This window comes from Hydra viridissima, unplaced genomic scaffold (genome assembly GCF_058129835.1).
Source record: "Hydra viridissima isolate aposymbiotic clone 2 unplaced genomic scaffold, HvirCarnegie_v1 scaffold_2, whole genome shotgun sequence".
In the NCBI taxonomy this organism is placed as follows: Eukaryota; Metazoa; Cnidaria; class Hydrozoa; order Anthoathecata; family Hydridae; genus Hydra; species Hydra viridissima.
In genome coordinates, this window is record NW_028324301.1 from 25959409 (window position 1) to 25972822 (window position 13414).

Here is a 13414-nt window from a genome sequence, read left to right on the forward strand (position 1 = left end):
AACCTGCTCGGACATTCTCAATTCTCAACAACAAAAGCAATCAAAGTTCTAGCTCTCGAGCACGTGCGCCAACAGGTTGATGAAACCGTTCAAATATGCTCGATCGCTAGAATTTAAAAAAAAAAAAAGAAGCAAACCAGAAACAAACCAAAATAAAAAAAAACAAAAACAAAAATGGACATCTTTAGAACGCTTAAATTTTATAAAATATTTTCCTCTGCGTTTTTAACCAGCTAAACTGTCGTAAAGTTTTTTCGGTGCAGTTCATTTAAAAAACTTAGTTTTCAACTTTTAAACGTTTTAGACTTCTCGTTTAAGGCAGTCGAAAGAAATGAGTCGACTTGCTCTCTCTCTCCCTTTTCGGTTTTGTTTTTGTTTACTTGTTTTTGTTTTTTCTTCGTTTGCCTTCGTTTGCCTTTGTTTGCCTTTGTTTGCTTTTGGAAAAGTTGTCGCCATGCGAGACTTAGTTTTTTTTTGGCTCAATTTGTGATTAAGTGAAGTTCTAGTCTTGAAAGTGTGCAAAGTGTGGGCCAATCTGGTGGCTGGAGTGATGACACGTGAATGCTGGAAATTCCAGACTTTGAGCGGATTCAGCGTACATAGAAAGAAAATGTAACATTCACGTGGGTCTCTCCTAAGCTTGCCATTGGTCGGTCTGCTGGCCTTAAGTACCCCCCCCCCCCCCCCTCAACGTCACGTTTGCTCAACTTTCTCGGTCTTTGGCGCCCAAAGAAAGCTCGAGGAAGGATAAAAATGGCGAGGTTTCGGTACTGCGTTTTCTGTTTTTCCTATTTGTTTTTGTTTGTTTGTTTGTTTCGTTTGTTTGTTTATTTATTTAATCGTTTTTTTGTTTGTTTCGTTCGTTTGTTTGTTTGTTTCGTTTGCTTCGTTTGTTTTGTGATGTTTTGTTTTCCCTTCTTGATGGCACAAAACAGAAGCAAACAAGACTTTCGGTTATATTCGGTTATATTCGGTTCAATAAAAGTTTGTTGGTTTCTGCACAACAACAACAACAACAACAAAAGTCCCTCTGTCCCTCAAAAGCAGTTTCTCCTCTGTCCTAAAGAAGAGCCTCTTTGTAATCGATCTTGTCTGAATGCAGCTCTCCTTTTGCCTACAGGTTTTTATTCCAACCCTTTTGTTGTTGTTAGTGCCATGTTGTTGTTATTGTTATACTCTGTAAAAGCAGTTGTTGCTGTTGTACTTGTTTGTTGTTTCTAAAGACACTGTTGTTGCTGCTGTTAGCGCTGTTAGTAATCACCCACTTGGCTTGTATTTTTGTTTCTTGTTTTTGTTTTTTGTTTTATTTATAAACACTCTCTGAGTAAGTGATGCTGTTGCTGTTGTTGTTGTTACAGTTGCAATGAGTGTTTGTTAATGTTCCCCCACTTGGCTTGTTTATAATCTATTTTATTTTATCAACACTCTCTGAGTCAGTGATGGTGTTGCTGTTGCTGTTGTCGTTATTATGCTTGCAATGGGAGTTGTTACTGTTCACCCACTTTGCTTGTTTTGTTTTTGTTTCTTTATTTTATCAACACCCTTTGAGCCAGTGATGCTGTTGCTGTTGTTGTTGTTATAGTTGCAATGAGTGTTGTTAATGTTCACCCACTTTGCTTGTGTTTTTGTTTTTGTTTATCAACACCCTTTGTGTCAGTGATGCTGTTGCTGTTGTTCTTATTACAGTTGCAATGAGTGTTTGTTAATGTTCACCAACTTGGCTTGTTTATAATCTATTTTGTTTTATCAACACTCTCTGAGTCAGTGATGCTGATGCTGTTGTTGTTATTGTGCTTGCAATAAGTGTTGTTAATGTTCACCCACTTTGCTTGTTTTGTTTGTGCTTTTGTTTTTCTTTATCAACACCCTTTGAGTCACTGATGCTGTTGCTGTTGGTGTTATTATAGTTGCAATGAGTGTTAATGTTCACCCACTTTGCTTGCTTTATTTGTTTGTTGCTTTTTTTTTTATCAACACCCTGCGAGTTAGTGATGCTGTTGCTGCTTTTGTCATTTTACTTGTATTTATAGTTGTTACTGTTCAGCCACTTTGCTTGTTTTTTAATCTTTTTATTTTATCACCACACTCTGAGTCAGTGATGATGTTGCTGATGCTGTTGTTGTTATTTTACTTGCAATGATAGCTGTTACTGTTCAGCCACTTTGCTTGTTTTGTTTGTTTGTTTGTTTGTTTTTTTTATCAATATCCTCTGAGCAAGTGATGCTGTTGCTGTTGTTGTTGTTATAGTTGCAATGAGTGTTTGTTAATGTTCACAAACTTGGCATGTTTATAATCTATTTTATTTTATCAACACTCTCTGAGTCAGTGATGCTGATGCTGTTGTTGTTATTATGCTTGCAATAAGTGTTGTTAATGTTCACCCACTCTGCTTGTTTTGTTTGTGCCTTTGTTTTTGTTTATCAACACCCTTTGAGTCACTGATGCTGTTGCTGTTGGTGTTATTATAGTTGCAATGAGTGTTAATGTTCACCCACTTTGCTTGCTTTGTTTGTTTGTTGCTTTTTTTTTTATCAACACCCTGCGAGTTAGTGATGCTGTTGCTGCTTTTGTCATTTTACTTGTATTTATAGTTGTTACTGTTCAGCCACTTTGCTTGTTTTTTAATCTGTTTTATTTTATCACCACTCTCTGAGTCAGTGATGATGTTGCTGATGCTGTTGTTGTTATTTTACTTGCAATGATAGCTGTTACTGTTCAGCCACTTTGCTTGTTTTGTTTGTTTGTTTGTTTGTTTTTTTTATCAATATCCTCTGAGCAAGTGATGCTGTTGCTGTTGTTGTTGTTTTAGTTGCAATGAGTGTTTGTTAATGTTCCCCCACTTGGCTTGTACTTCTGTTTTCTGTTTTGTTTTGTTTTTGTTTTTTTTGTTGTTTTTTTTCTCAACACTCTCTGAGTAAGTGATGCTGTTGCTGTAGTCGTTGTTATAGTTGCAATGAGTGTTTGTTAATGTTCACAAACTTGGCATGTTTATAATCTATTTTATTTTATCAACACTCTCTGAGTCAGAGATGCTGATGCTGTTGTTGTTATTATGCTTGCAATAAGTGTTGTTAATGTTCCCCCACTCTGCTTGTTTTGTTTGTGCCTTTGTTTTTGTTTATCAACACCCTTTGAGTCACTGATGCTGTTGCTGTTGGTGTTATTATAGTTGCAATGAGTGTTAATGTTCACCCACTTTGCTTGCTTTGTTTGTTTGTTGCTTTTTTTTTTTATCAACACCCTGCGAGTTAGTGATGCTGTTGCTGCTTTTGTCATTTTACTTGTATTTATAGTTGTTACTGTTTAGCCACTTTGCTTGTTTTTTAATCTGTTTTATTTTATCACCACTCTCTGAGTCAGTGATGATGTTGCTGATGCTGTTGTTGTTATTTTACTTGCAATGATAGCTGTTACTGTTCAGCCACTTTGCTTGTTTTTTTTTGTTTTTGTTTTGTTTGTTTGTTTGTTTGTTTTTTTATATATCCTCTGAGTTAGTGATGCTGTTGCTGATGCTGTTGTTGTTATTATGCTTTCAATGAGAGCTGTTACTGTTCACCCACTTTGTTTGTTTATAATCTGTTTTATTTTATCAACACTCTCTGAGTCAGTGATGCTGATGCTGATGCTGTTGTTGTTATTATGCTTGCAGTGAGAGTTGTTACTGTTCACCCACTTTGCTTGCTTATTGTCTATTTTATTTTGTCAACACTCTCTGAGTCAGTGATGCTGATGCTGATGCTGTTGTTGTTATTATGCTTGCAATGAGAGTTGTTACTGTTCACCCAATTTGCTTGTTTTGTTTTTTTATTTGTTTTTTTGTTTGTTTTTGTTTTGCTTGTTTTTTTTTATCAATACCCTCTGAGTCAGTGATGCTGTTGCTGTTGTTGTTGTTGTTATAGTTGCAATGAGTGTTTGTTAATGTTCCCCCACTTGGCTTGTACTTTTGTTTTCTTTTTTGTTATGTCAACACTCTCTGAGTCAGTGATGCTGATGCTGTTGTTATTATGCTTGCAATGAGAGTTGTTACTGTTGTAGTTATGTCTGTCATTTGTCCTTGTTAGCAAGTTCTATTTGCCCTCTCTTGCCTTTTTTCAACACAGTTTCTTTCTTTGAGTCATATGGTTGCGAGATCCTCTCAAACTCCATCTCTTTATTTATTTGTTTCTTTTCTTTTTCTTTTTTTTTTTCTCATTCTCCTTCTCATAATAGCAATCACTGCTGCCACCATGCATGTAATGCTAGTTGCTCTCATTCTTTTTCATTTGCTAGTGGAAACTTTGTTTCTTCTTGTTGCTCTCTTTTCTTTCTTTTTTTCTCTTTTGCAGAGGATTCGAAAAAACACAGCTCTTCCCTGCAGTTGTAAACATTCCAGGATTGGATGCAGGCAGAAGAAAAAAACTCTCACTGACTGGTTTCCTTTTTTTAGCAAAAACCGTTGCAAACAAACACCTGAACATGTCTTCTTCACAAGAAAACAACTCTGTTGTTGCTTCTTCTCCAAACTCTAAAGCAAAAAAAAAGAAAAGAAAGCAGTCACAAGAACAGAGAGACTTAAAGCTCAAAAACAAAGTCAGGGCCGCATTAGTTGCAGCGTGTGGCTCCGTAAACAGGGTTGTACCTTTCTATGGTACCAAGAAGAGGTACGCTGTTAGCTGTCCGATGCCTTTGTGCAAACATTCGTCCACAAGCATTAAAAGACACTTGACTAAAAAAGATCATTCTTGGACTTTGGATGAAGCTTCCATCTTTTACTCTGCAATGGTCAGGAAGTTTCAGCATGCTCGTCTCGAACGCAAGTCCGGCTGTCCAAAACCTTACCCCTGTTTGCAATGTTGGAAGTATTACGACCGACTGGACATACACTTGAAAGAGACTCATTTCTACGATTCCAAGATGATCAAACAAAAGATTGCAGAGGCAAAGCGATACGACAACGAGAAGCTCTATGTCCCTCAATTTATTCGACCTGCCTTCTTTGGTATTAAGCCAGTAGCTGAACAAGCGTCTGCATCAGGCTCTGCATCCTCTGCTCCTGGGCCTTCCTCCTCTTTTTCTTCTCCGGTTCTTTCCTCTGATCCTCTTTTAAGCTTGCCCTCACCAGTTGCTGGTTCGTCCGAGGCTCCTTCTGCAAACCAATGCACCTCTGTAGAAAACAAAGAGCTGAACACCGAATCCGTCCTTGACTCTGATTTCGATTCCTTAGAGCACTTGGTTTCCAGCTCCTATGTCTTGACCGAAGAAAAGAGACTCTTGTTTCAGCTGGACAAAGATGCTTTTCACTTTTATTACCAGTCAGCAGATGAGCTCTTCAGAGACTTTGAAAAGTGGCTTGTGGTAGCCAACAACAACACTTGGTCACAAGCAAAGATCTACAAAAATGCAGTTGTGGAAATATTGACTTGTTGTGACAGCACGTTGACGCTGCACCCAAACGCCCTCACCAATTCCAATGTTTTGGAGGATAGATACTTCTCCTTGCACTTTAAGAAAATTCAGCTCAATTCCAAGCTGAGTGAACTTGACCAAACAAAAGCCATGTCTTGTCACACGTTGTACAACCGCCTCGTCTCCCTTTGTCTCCTGTTTCGTTTCAGTGAAGCCAGAAACGTCTATTTCGGACTTTCTCATGAGGCCATCCGACGTTTGCGCTGCAAGGTGGATGAGTTGCGAAAAGTGCTGAGGCCCTTTCGTTCTTTGAGGAGGAGCCTTGTGAAAAGAAGAAAAAGCATCAACATCATCAATGTCAGTTTGCTGACCGAATATGGCAAGTCTGCATACGTAAGAGACTTAGTGGAATCGATTAGAAAGGCGTCTCTTCCGCTGACTAGAGACAATGCTGTGTCTCTACGAAACCATCTTCTGCTCTCTGTCACTGTAATTAACAGTTTAAGAAAATCTAACATTGCTCTTTTAAACATTAGAGACTACATGGCTGCTGAGAAGAGTGAGTGTGGATATTGCATTGTGCAAGAGCGCTACAAAACAGCATACAAGTACGGAGCCAAAAACATTCTAGTGCCGAACGACTTGAAAGTGTTGATCGATATTTATTTGCTGAGATACAGAGACCTTCTTGTCAACGACTCTCACTACATGGCTGCAGACACCAAGACTGTTTTGGAGTTGAGCGACTGCTACAGGCCCCTTTTTCCTTCGGTGAGAGCCAACAAAGACGAAGGTGTGACACTAGGTGCAACTAGAGTGCCTGTTTACCAGATGGGTTCCTCTGCTATCACCTCTAGCCTGACGTCCTGCTTCAGAAAAAGCCAAGTAAACATTCCCATGAAGCGTCTTACTCCCACTTGCATTCGCGGTTCGATAGCCACTTACTTTGCCAACAACAGCAAAGAAGATCGCGAGCGGTTTGCTACACTCTACATGAAGCACAGCAGACACACAATGGATAGCTTTTATGTGTCCCAGTGGAACGCTGCAGAGGAGTTGCGCTTTGCCCTGGGCATCGGACAGTCCTTCGGAGTCATAGAGTCTTTGACTGTTGAAAAGTCTGAGAGACCACCAAAGGAGGAGAAGGATGTGATGGACTGGCTCCGAACTAATGCAGAGGAGTACGGTTTTCATGATGTTGAGGACATTTTTGAGGAAGATTCAGACTCCGGTTCTGACTCTGAAGAATGTGCTGCTACTTTCGGTTGTACCACAGTGGTTCCATTTTCTCCAGCTGTAGAAAACAATGCTCCTTTAGAGGACAGCAACGAACATGTTGTAGATTTCTTGTGTGAACCTAGCTCAACTCCTGTTTCGTCTGTTCCTTCTGAACAAACAATCGCTGGTCCAGTTCTTGAACTATCCTCTGCTCTTGCACAACTAGTTCCTAATGAACAAGCTGTTTGTATGGATGTAGATCAGACTCTAGCTGTTCCTGTTGGCACAGCTTGTTCTCCTCTTGCATTAACATTATTTCCTGATGAACCGGATTTTATTGAACACCATGCACAACTTTCTCCAGTTTACTTTAGTGAGCAAGTGGTTGCCAAACCTGTTTCTGCTGCTCCTGCTCAACAAGTTGCTTTCAGTCCTTCAAAAGAGGTCTTTTCTGTTCTGCTGGAAACAGTGTCTAATGTTGCTTCACAGCAAGATAATCTTATGGCTGTCACACGTGTTTTCCATGCTCCTCCTGAAGCTGCTCTTCTTGAACCTGCTCTTCTTGAACCTGCTCTTCTTGAACCTGCTCATAAGCAAGTGGTTGCCAAACCTGTTCATGTTGCTCCTTCTCTGCAAGTTGTTTTTAATCCTTCAAAAGAGGTCTTTTCTGTTCCTCTGGCTCCTAATCTTGTTGCTCGTCAGCAAACGATGGCCAAACCCAGTTTGTTTCTTTCAGCTGTTCCAGTCCAACAGGCTGGTACTGTTCTTGAAAAACAGCCCTCACCTGGTGCTGTTCAATCTGTTGGTAGTCTATTTAGCCAAAGTCTTGCTTGTACATCCAGAGGTAAATTCTTTTTGATTTTTGATTTTTATGCAAATCTCAACACGCTTTCAAAAAATAAAAATGCCCAAATTAACTCCTTGCCCTATTGTTATTGTTAAAGCTGTAAAAAAAAAAAAAAAAAGAAAAACAATAAAAAAAACAAAAAAAAAAACAAAAAAAACAACACAGAAGTGTGTATGTATTTGTTGCAGGACTAATTCTGTGATTGCTTAAATGTTTACACAAGTGAATGATACTAAAACTGATTATGTTTTAGAAGTAAAAGATCCAAGAAGAAAAAAAATCAAGTTGGAAATGCCATCTTTTACTCAAGAACACATCGGTAATGTAAAACCTAATTTATACAAACATATATAAACACAAACCTCTTCTTGCACAATTTCAGATGGTTAACTGTTAATAAAAACTAGCCATCATTGCTAAGTGCACTTTTAGAAAGTTGTGTCTACCCGATTTCTAATGATGAAGTTAGAAACATCACCGTTAGAAATCATGCACAGCTTGTTATTATCTCTAACACTTAGAAACTGTTGATGGTTTTTTTATGAATTAGAAAAATGAACATGGTTTTATTTTATTTCAGGATCAACTCAGCCAAGAACAAAGGAAAACAAAGCAGAAGTTAGCCAATGCCAATTAGGTAATCTTTCAAAAACCAGTTATTGCTATCAGTGCAAACAATAAGGTCAACAAAAAAAACAAATAAAAAAACAAAATTAATCTTGTCATGCTTCAGAACCAAATGAATATTCGATTTAATCTCTTTGTGTTATGACTTGAGTTTGTAAAATTTTAGATGAAATAGTTGAAAAGCTGAATGCTTGCCCTGGCCACAACGAATGGTTCAACACCAGAAGTTTTCCTCGATGTGCAGCTTTAGTGTTGGCATACATCTTGCAAGACGTGTTTACAGATGTAAGCTCAAGTTGCTCGTACAAAGATTACCTTGGCATCTTGGCAAATCATAGCAGTGACAAGCTCATTCATGTCTTGCAAAAGTACTCCTACCGAAGCCATATTAAAGACAAAATTAAAAACATGAAGCTAAAAATTCAAAAAGAGGGTAGTTTAGAAAAGTTTGTTCAATATGGCAATATAGTGAGACCATTTATGTAGTTTAGAAAAGTTTGTTCAGTTTGGCAATAAAGATGGGCCTTTTGTGTAGTTTGTTTTCTCTATGCTTTTGCAAATATATTTATCTGTTTCGCTAAATACATAATAAACAAGAAGTTCTGTTAAACTGTTCTCACATTTCTTATTTAAAGATAGTTCAAACTTTTTTTATCTTTAAAAAAAAAAAAAAGTCGTTTTGTTATTCTGTTAACACTTTTAATAGAGTTGCATTTAGAATTACTTCTGATGTTTTTAAGAGTTTGTTAAAAAGCAAATTAATATTTTCTGTGATGTTAAACTGCATAAGTGAAATTTAAAAAAGGAAAACTGCTCCAACCATTTTTCGGAAAAAGAAATCAAAAAGTTCCTTATTTTAAAAGATCTAGACATCCATTTCTTCTTCAGCAAAATAGCGAGGCTTTTTTTATGAACTCTTACTCTCTATTTTTTCATATATTTACACAAAGGATTTTATTAAGTTCAATGTAAACATACATAGAAGTATATTATGTTTTTTTTTTTGTTTGTTTTTTTTTTATGGTGTCTAACTTTTGTTTCACTTCTATTTTATTTTACGTTTATCTTGTATTTTATCATGCCTTATTGGTTTTTGCGTTTTGTGATGTCAAGCTGCGTAAGCTAAACTTAAAAGAGGAAAACTACGCTAACTTTTCTTTGAAAAAATATTCAAAAAGTACCTTAAAAGAGAAAGCACACGAATTTAAAAAGTTGTATCTTGCCATCCAATTCTTCTTCTGCAAAGTAGTGAGGCTTTTGCTCTCTAATTTATCTCTATTTACGCAAAGGGTTTTATTTCAATGTAAACACGTATAAAAGAATACTTTGTTAAAAATAATGTTAAAGGAGTTGCGTAAAAAAAACGTCTGAATAAACTTTCTTTACAAAAAAAAACAACTAAGAAACAAGCGCGCCTAAGAAAAACCAGATCGCGATTCACTAAGTCAATAGACGAAAGAAACAAACTTTAAAAAGTCTTTCTAGACAACAAATTCTATTTTTGGCAATGCAGTTTTTGTATTTATGCAACCTATCTTTTGTTTCACTTCTACTTTATTTTACGTTTACCTTGTATTTTGTCTTGCCTTTTTGCGTTTTGTGATGTCAAGCTACATAATCTAAACTTAAAAGAGGAAAACTAGGCTAGTAGAATATTATGTTGTTGGTTTTATATGCAGCCTAACTTTAGTTTCATCTATATTTTGTTTTGCGTTTATCTTATATTTTATCTTGTCTTTTTGAGTTTTGTGTTTTGTGATGTCAAGCTACATAAGCTAAACTTTAAAGACCTTTTTTTTGAAAAACTATTCAAAAACTACCTTTAACAAAGTAGCGAGGCTTTTTATGCACTTTTACTCTCTAACATACCTATATTTGCGCAGAGGATTTTATTTAACTCAATGTAAACATACATAGAAAAATATTGTTACCCGTTTATTTTATGCAGCCTAACTTTAGCTTCATCTGTATTTTATTTTACGTTTATCTTATATTTTATTTTGTCTTTTTGAGTTTTGTGCTTTGTGATGTCAAGCTACATAAGCTAATGTTAAAAGAGGAAAACTACGCTAACCTTTTTTTGAAAAACTATTCAAAAACAACCTTTAACAAAGTAGCGAGGCTTTTTATGCACTTTTACTCTCTAACATACCTATATTTGCGCAGAGGATTTTATATAACTCAATGTAAACATACATAGAAAAATATTGTTACCCGTTTATTTCATGCAGCCTAACTTTAGCTTCATCTACATTTTATTTTACGTTTATCTTATATTTTATTTTGTCTTTTTGAGTTTTGTGTTTTGTGATGTCAAGCTACATAAGCTAATGTTAAAAGAGGAAAGCTACGCTAACCTTTCTTTGAAAAACTGTTCAAAAACTACCTTAGACATAATCTAGATTTAAAAGAGGAAGACTACGCTATTTTTGCTTTGAAAAAACTTTCGAAAACCACCTTAATCGATAGAGATAGCACACGATTTTAAAATGTTGTATCTAGTGATCCACTTCTTTTACACCAAAGTAGCGAGGCTTTCTATGCACTTTTACTCTCTAACATAGCTATTTTTGCGCAAACGATTTTATTTATTTCAATTTAAACATGCCTAGTAGATTATTATGTTGTTGGTTTTTTATGCAGCCTAACTTTAGTTTCATCTATATTTTATTTTGCGTTTATCTTATATTTTATCTTGTCTTTTTGAGTTTTATATTTTGTGATGTCAAGCTACATAAGCTAAACTTTAAAGAGGAAATTTACGCTAACCTGTCTTTGAAAAACTATTCAAAAACTACCTTTAACAAAGTAGCGAGGCTTTTTATGCCTTTTTACTCTCTAGCATACCTATATTTGCGCAGAGGGTTTTATTTAATTCAACTTAAACATACCTGTTAGATTATTATGTTGTTGGTTTTTTATGCAGTCTAACTTAAGCTACATCTATTTTTCATTTTACGTTTGTCTTATATTTTATTTTATCTTTTTGTGTTCTGTGATGTCAAGCTACATAAGCTAATGTTAAAAGAGGAAAGCTACGCTAACCTTTCTTTGAAAAACTATTCGAAATCTATTTTTGAGATAATCTAGATTTAAAAGAGGAACACTACGCTAATTTTGCTTTGAAAAAACTCTCGAAAACTACCTTATTCGATAGAGATAGCACACAAGTTTAAAAAAGTGTATCTAGTCATCCACTTCTTCTACAGCAAAGTAGCGAGGCTTTCTATGCACTTTTACTCTCTAACATTATGCATTTTACTCTCTATTTTTGCGCAAAGGGTTTTATTTAATTCAATTTAAACATGCCTAGTAGATATTTTATGTTGTTGGTTTTTTATGCAGCCTAACTTTAGCTACATCTATTTGTCTTATATTTTATTTTATGTTTTTGTGTTCTGTGATGTCAAGCTACATAAGCTAATGTTAAAAGAGGAAAGCTACGCTAACTTTTCTTTGAAAAACTATTCAAAATCTACCTTTGAGATAATCTAGATTTAAAAGAGGAACACTACGCTAATTTTGCTTTGAAAAAACATTCGAAAACTACCTTATATTTTATCTTGCCTTTGTTAGTTTTGTGTTTTATTATGTCAAGCTTCATAATCTAATCTTAAAAGAGGAAAACTGCGCTAACTTTCCATTGAAAAAGTACTCAAAAAGGACCTAAATCGATATAGATAGCTCACGATTTTAAAAAGTTGCATATAGTCATCTTCTTCAGCAAAGTATCGAGGCTTTTTATGGATTTTTACTGTCTAACTTTCCCATATTTGCGCAAAGGAATTTATTTAGTTCAACTTAAACATGCCTAGTAGATAATTATGTTGTTTGTTTATTATGCAGTGTAAACTTTGTTTCATCTATATTTTACGTTTATCTTATATTTTATTTTGTCTTTTTGAGCTTTGTGTTTTGTGATGTCAAGCTACATAATCTAAACATAAAAGAGGAAAACTACGCTAACCTTTCTTTGAAAAACTATTCAAAATCTACCTTTAACAAAGTTGCGAGGCTTTTAATGCTTTTTTACTAACATACCTATATTTGCGCAAAGGATTTTATATAATTCAATTTAAACATGCCTAGTAGATTATTATGTTGTTAGTTTTTTATGCAGCTTATCTTTAGTTTCATTTATATTATGTTTTAGGTTTATCTTATATTTTATCTTATCTTTTTGAGTTTTGTGTTTTGTGATGCCAAGAATTTTAAGCTAAACTTAAAAGAGGAATGCTACGCTAACCTTTCTTTGAAAATCTATTCATAAACTACCCTAGACAAAAGCTAGATTTAAAAGAGGAAAACTACGCTATTTTTGCTTTGAAAAAACTTTCGAAAACCACCTTAATCGATAGAGATAGCACACAATTTTAAAAAGTTGCATATAGTCATCCACTTCTTCTGCAGCAAAGTAGCGATGCTTTTTATGCACTTTTTCTCACTAGTTTGCTTATATTTACGCAAAGGAATTCATTTAATTCAATCCAAGCATATATAGAAGATTATTATGCTATGATTTTTTTTTTCTTTTATGCAGCCTAACAATTATTTCACCTATATTTTATTTTACGATTAACTTTTATCTTACTTTTCTTTTTTGAGTTTTGTGTTTTGTGATATCAAGCTACATAAACTAAACTTTAAAGAGGAAAACTACGCTAACCTTTCTTTGAAAAACTATTCAAAAACTACCTTTAACAAAGTAGCGAGGCTTTTTCTCTCTAACATACCTATATTTGCGCATAGGATTTTATTTAATTTAATGTAAACATACCTAGTAGATTATTATGTTGTTGGTTTTTTATGCAGTCTAACTTTAGCTTCATCTGTATTTTATTTCACGTTTATCTTATATTTTATTTTGTCTTTTTGAGCTTTGTGTTTTGTGATGTCAAGCTACATAAGCTAAACTTAAAAGAGGAAAGCTACGCTAACCTTTCTTTGAAAAACTATTCAAAATCTACCTTTGAGATAATCTAAATTTAAAAGAGGAACACTGCGCTATTTTTGCTTTGAAAAAACTTTCGAAAACTACCTTATTCGATAGAGACAGCACACAAATTTAAAAGTTTGTATCTAGTCATCCACTTCTTCTACAGCAATGTAGCGAGGCTTTTTATGCACTTTTACTCTCTAACATACCTATATTTGCGCAAAGGATTTTATTTAACTCAATGTAAATATACATAGAAGAGTATTGTTACCCGTTTATTTTATGCAGCCTAACTTTAATTTCATCTATATTTTATATTGCGTTTACCTTATATTTTGTCTTGCCTTTGTTAGTTTTGTGTTTTGTTATGTCAAGCTTCAAGATCCAATCTTAAAAGAGGA

General features: G+C 34.9%; 1 protein-coding gene across 2 annotated transcripts; it reads left to right on the plus strand.

Annotated features, from left to right (window-relative positions):
- The first annotated feature begins 695 nt into the window (after nt 1-695).
- On the plus strand, nt 696-8609 carry LOC149892627 (uncharacterized). Of its 2 annotated transcripts, XM_090077907.1 has the most exons (5): nt 696-767; nt 4427-7447; nt 7704-7769; nt 8031-8087; nt 8244-8609. In XM_090077907.1, exons 2-5 carry the CDS (start codon nt 4456-4458, stop codon nt 8561-8563), a joined length of 3435 nt encoding a protein of 1144 aa, XP_089934033.1. In that variant the 5' UTR covers nt 696-767; nt 4427-4455; the 3' UTR covers nt 8564-8609. The 2 variants fall into 2 exon arrangements, with proteins under 2 accessions (XP_089934033.1, XP_089934034.1); XM_090077908.1 differs by lacking the exon at nt 696-767 and having other exon boundaries at nt 2090-7447.
- Nucleotides 8610-13414: the final 4805 nt, after the last annotated feature.

What these genes read in the sequence shown, in the direction of transcription:
- LOC149892627 (XM_090077907.1), top strand. Translation starts at nt 4,456, where the DNA reads ATGTCTTCTTCACAAGAAAACAACTCTGTTGTTGCTTCTTCTCCAAAC. An exon ending in TCTTGCTTGTACATCCAGAG is followed by an intron (nt 7,448 to 7,703) that starts GTAAATTCTTTT and finishes ATTATGTTTTAG; the next exon opens with AAGTAAAAGATCCAAGAAGA. An exon ending in TTTTACTCAAGAACACATCG is followed by an intron (nt 7,770 to 8,030) that starts GTAATGTAAAAC and finishes ATTTTATTTCAG; the next exon opens with GATCAACTCAGCCAAGAACA.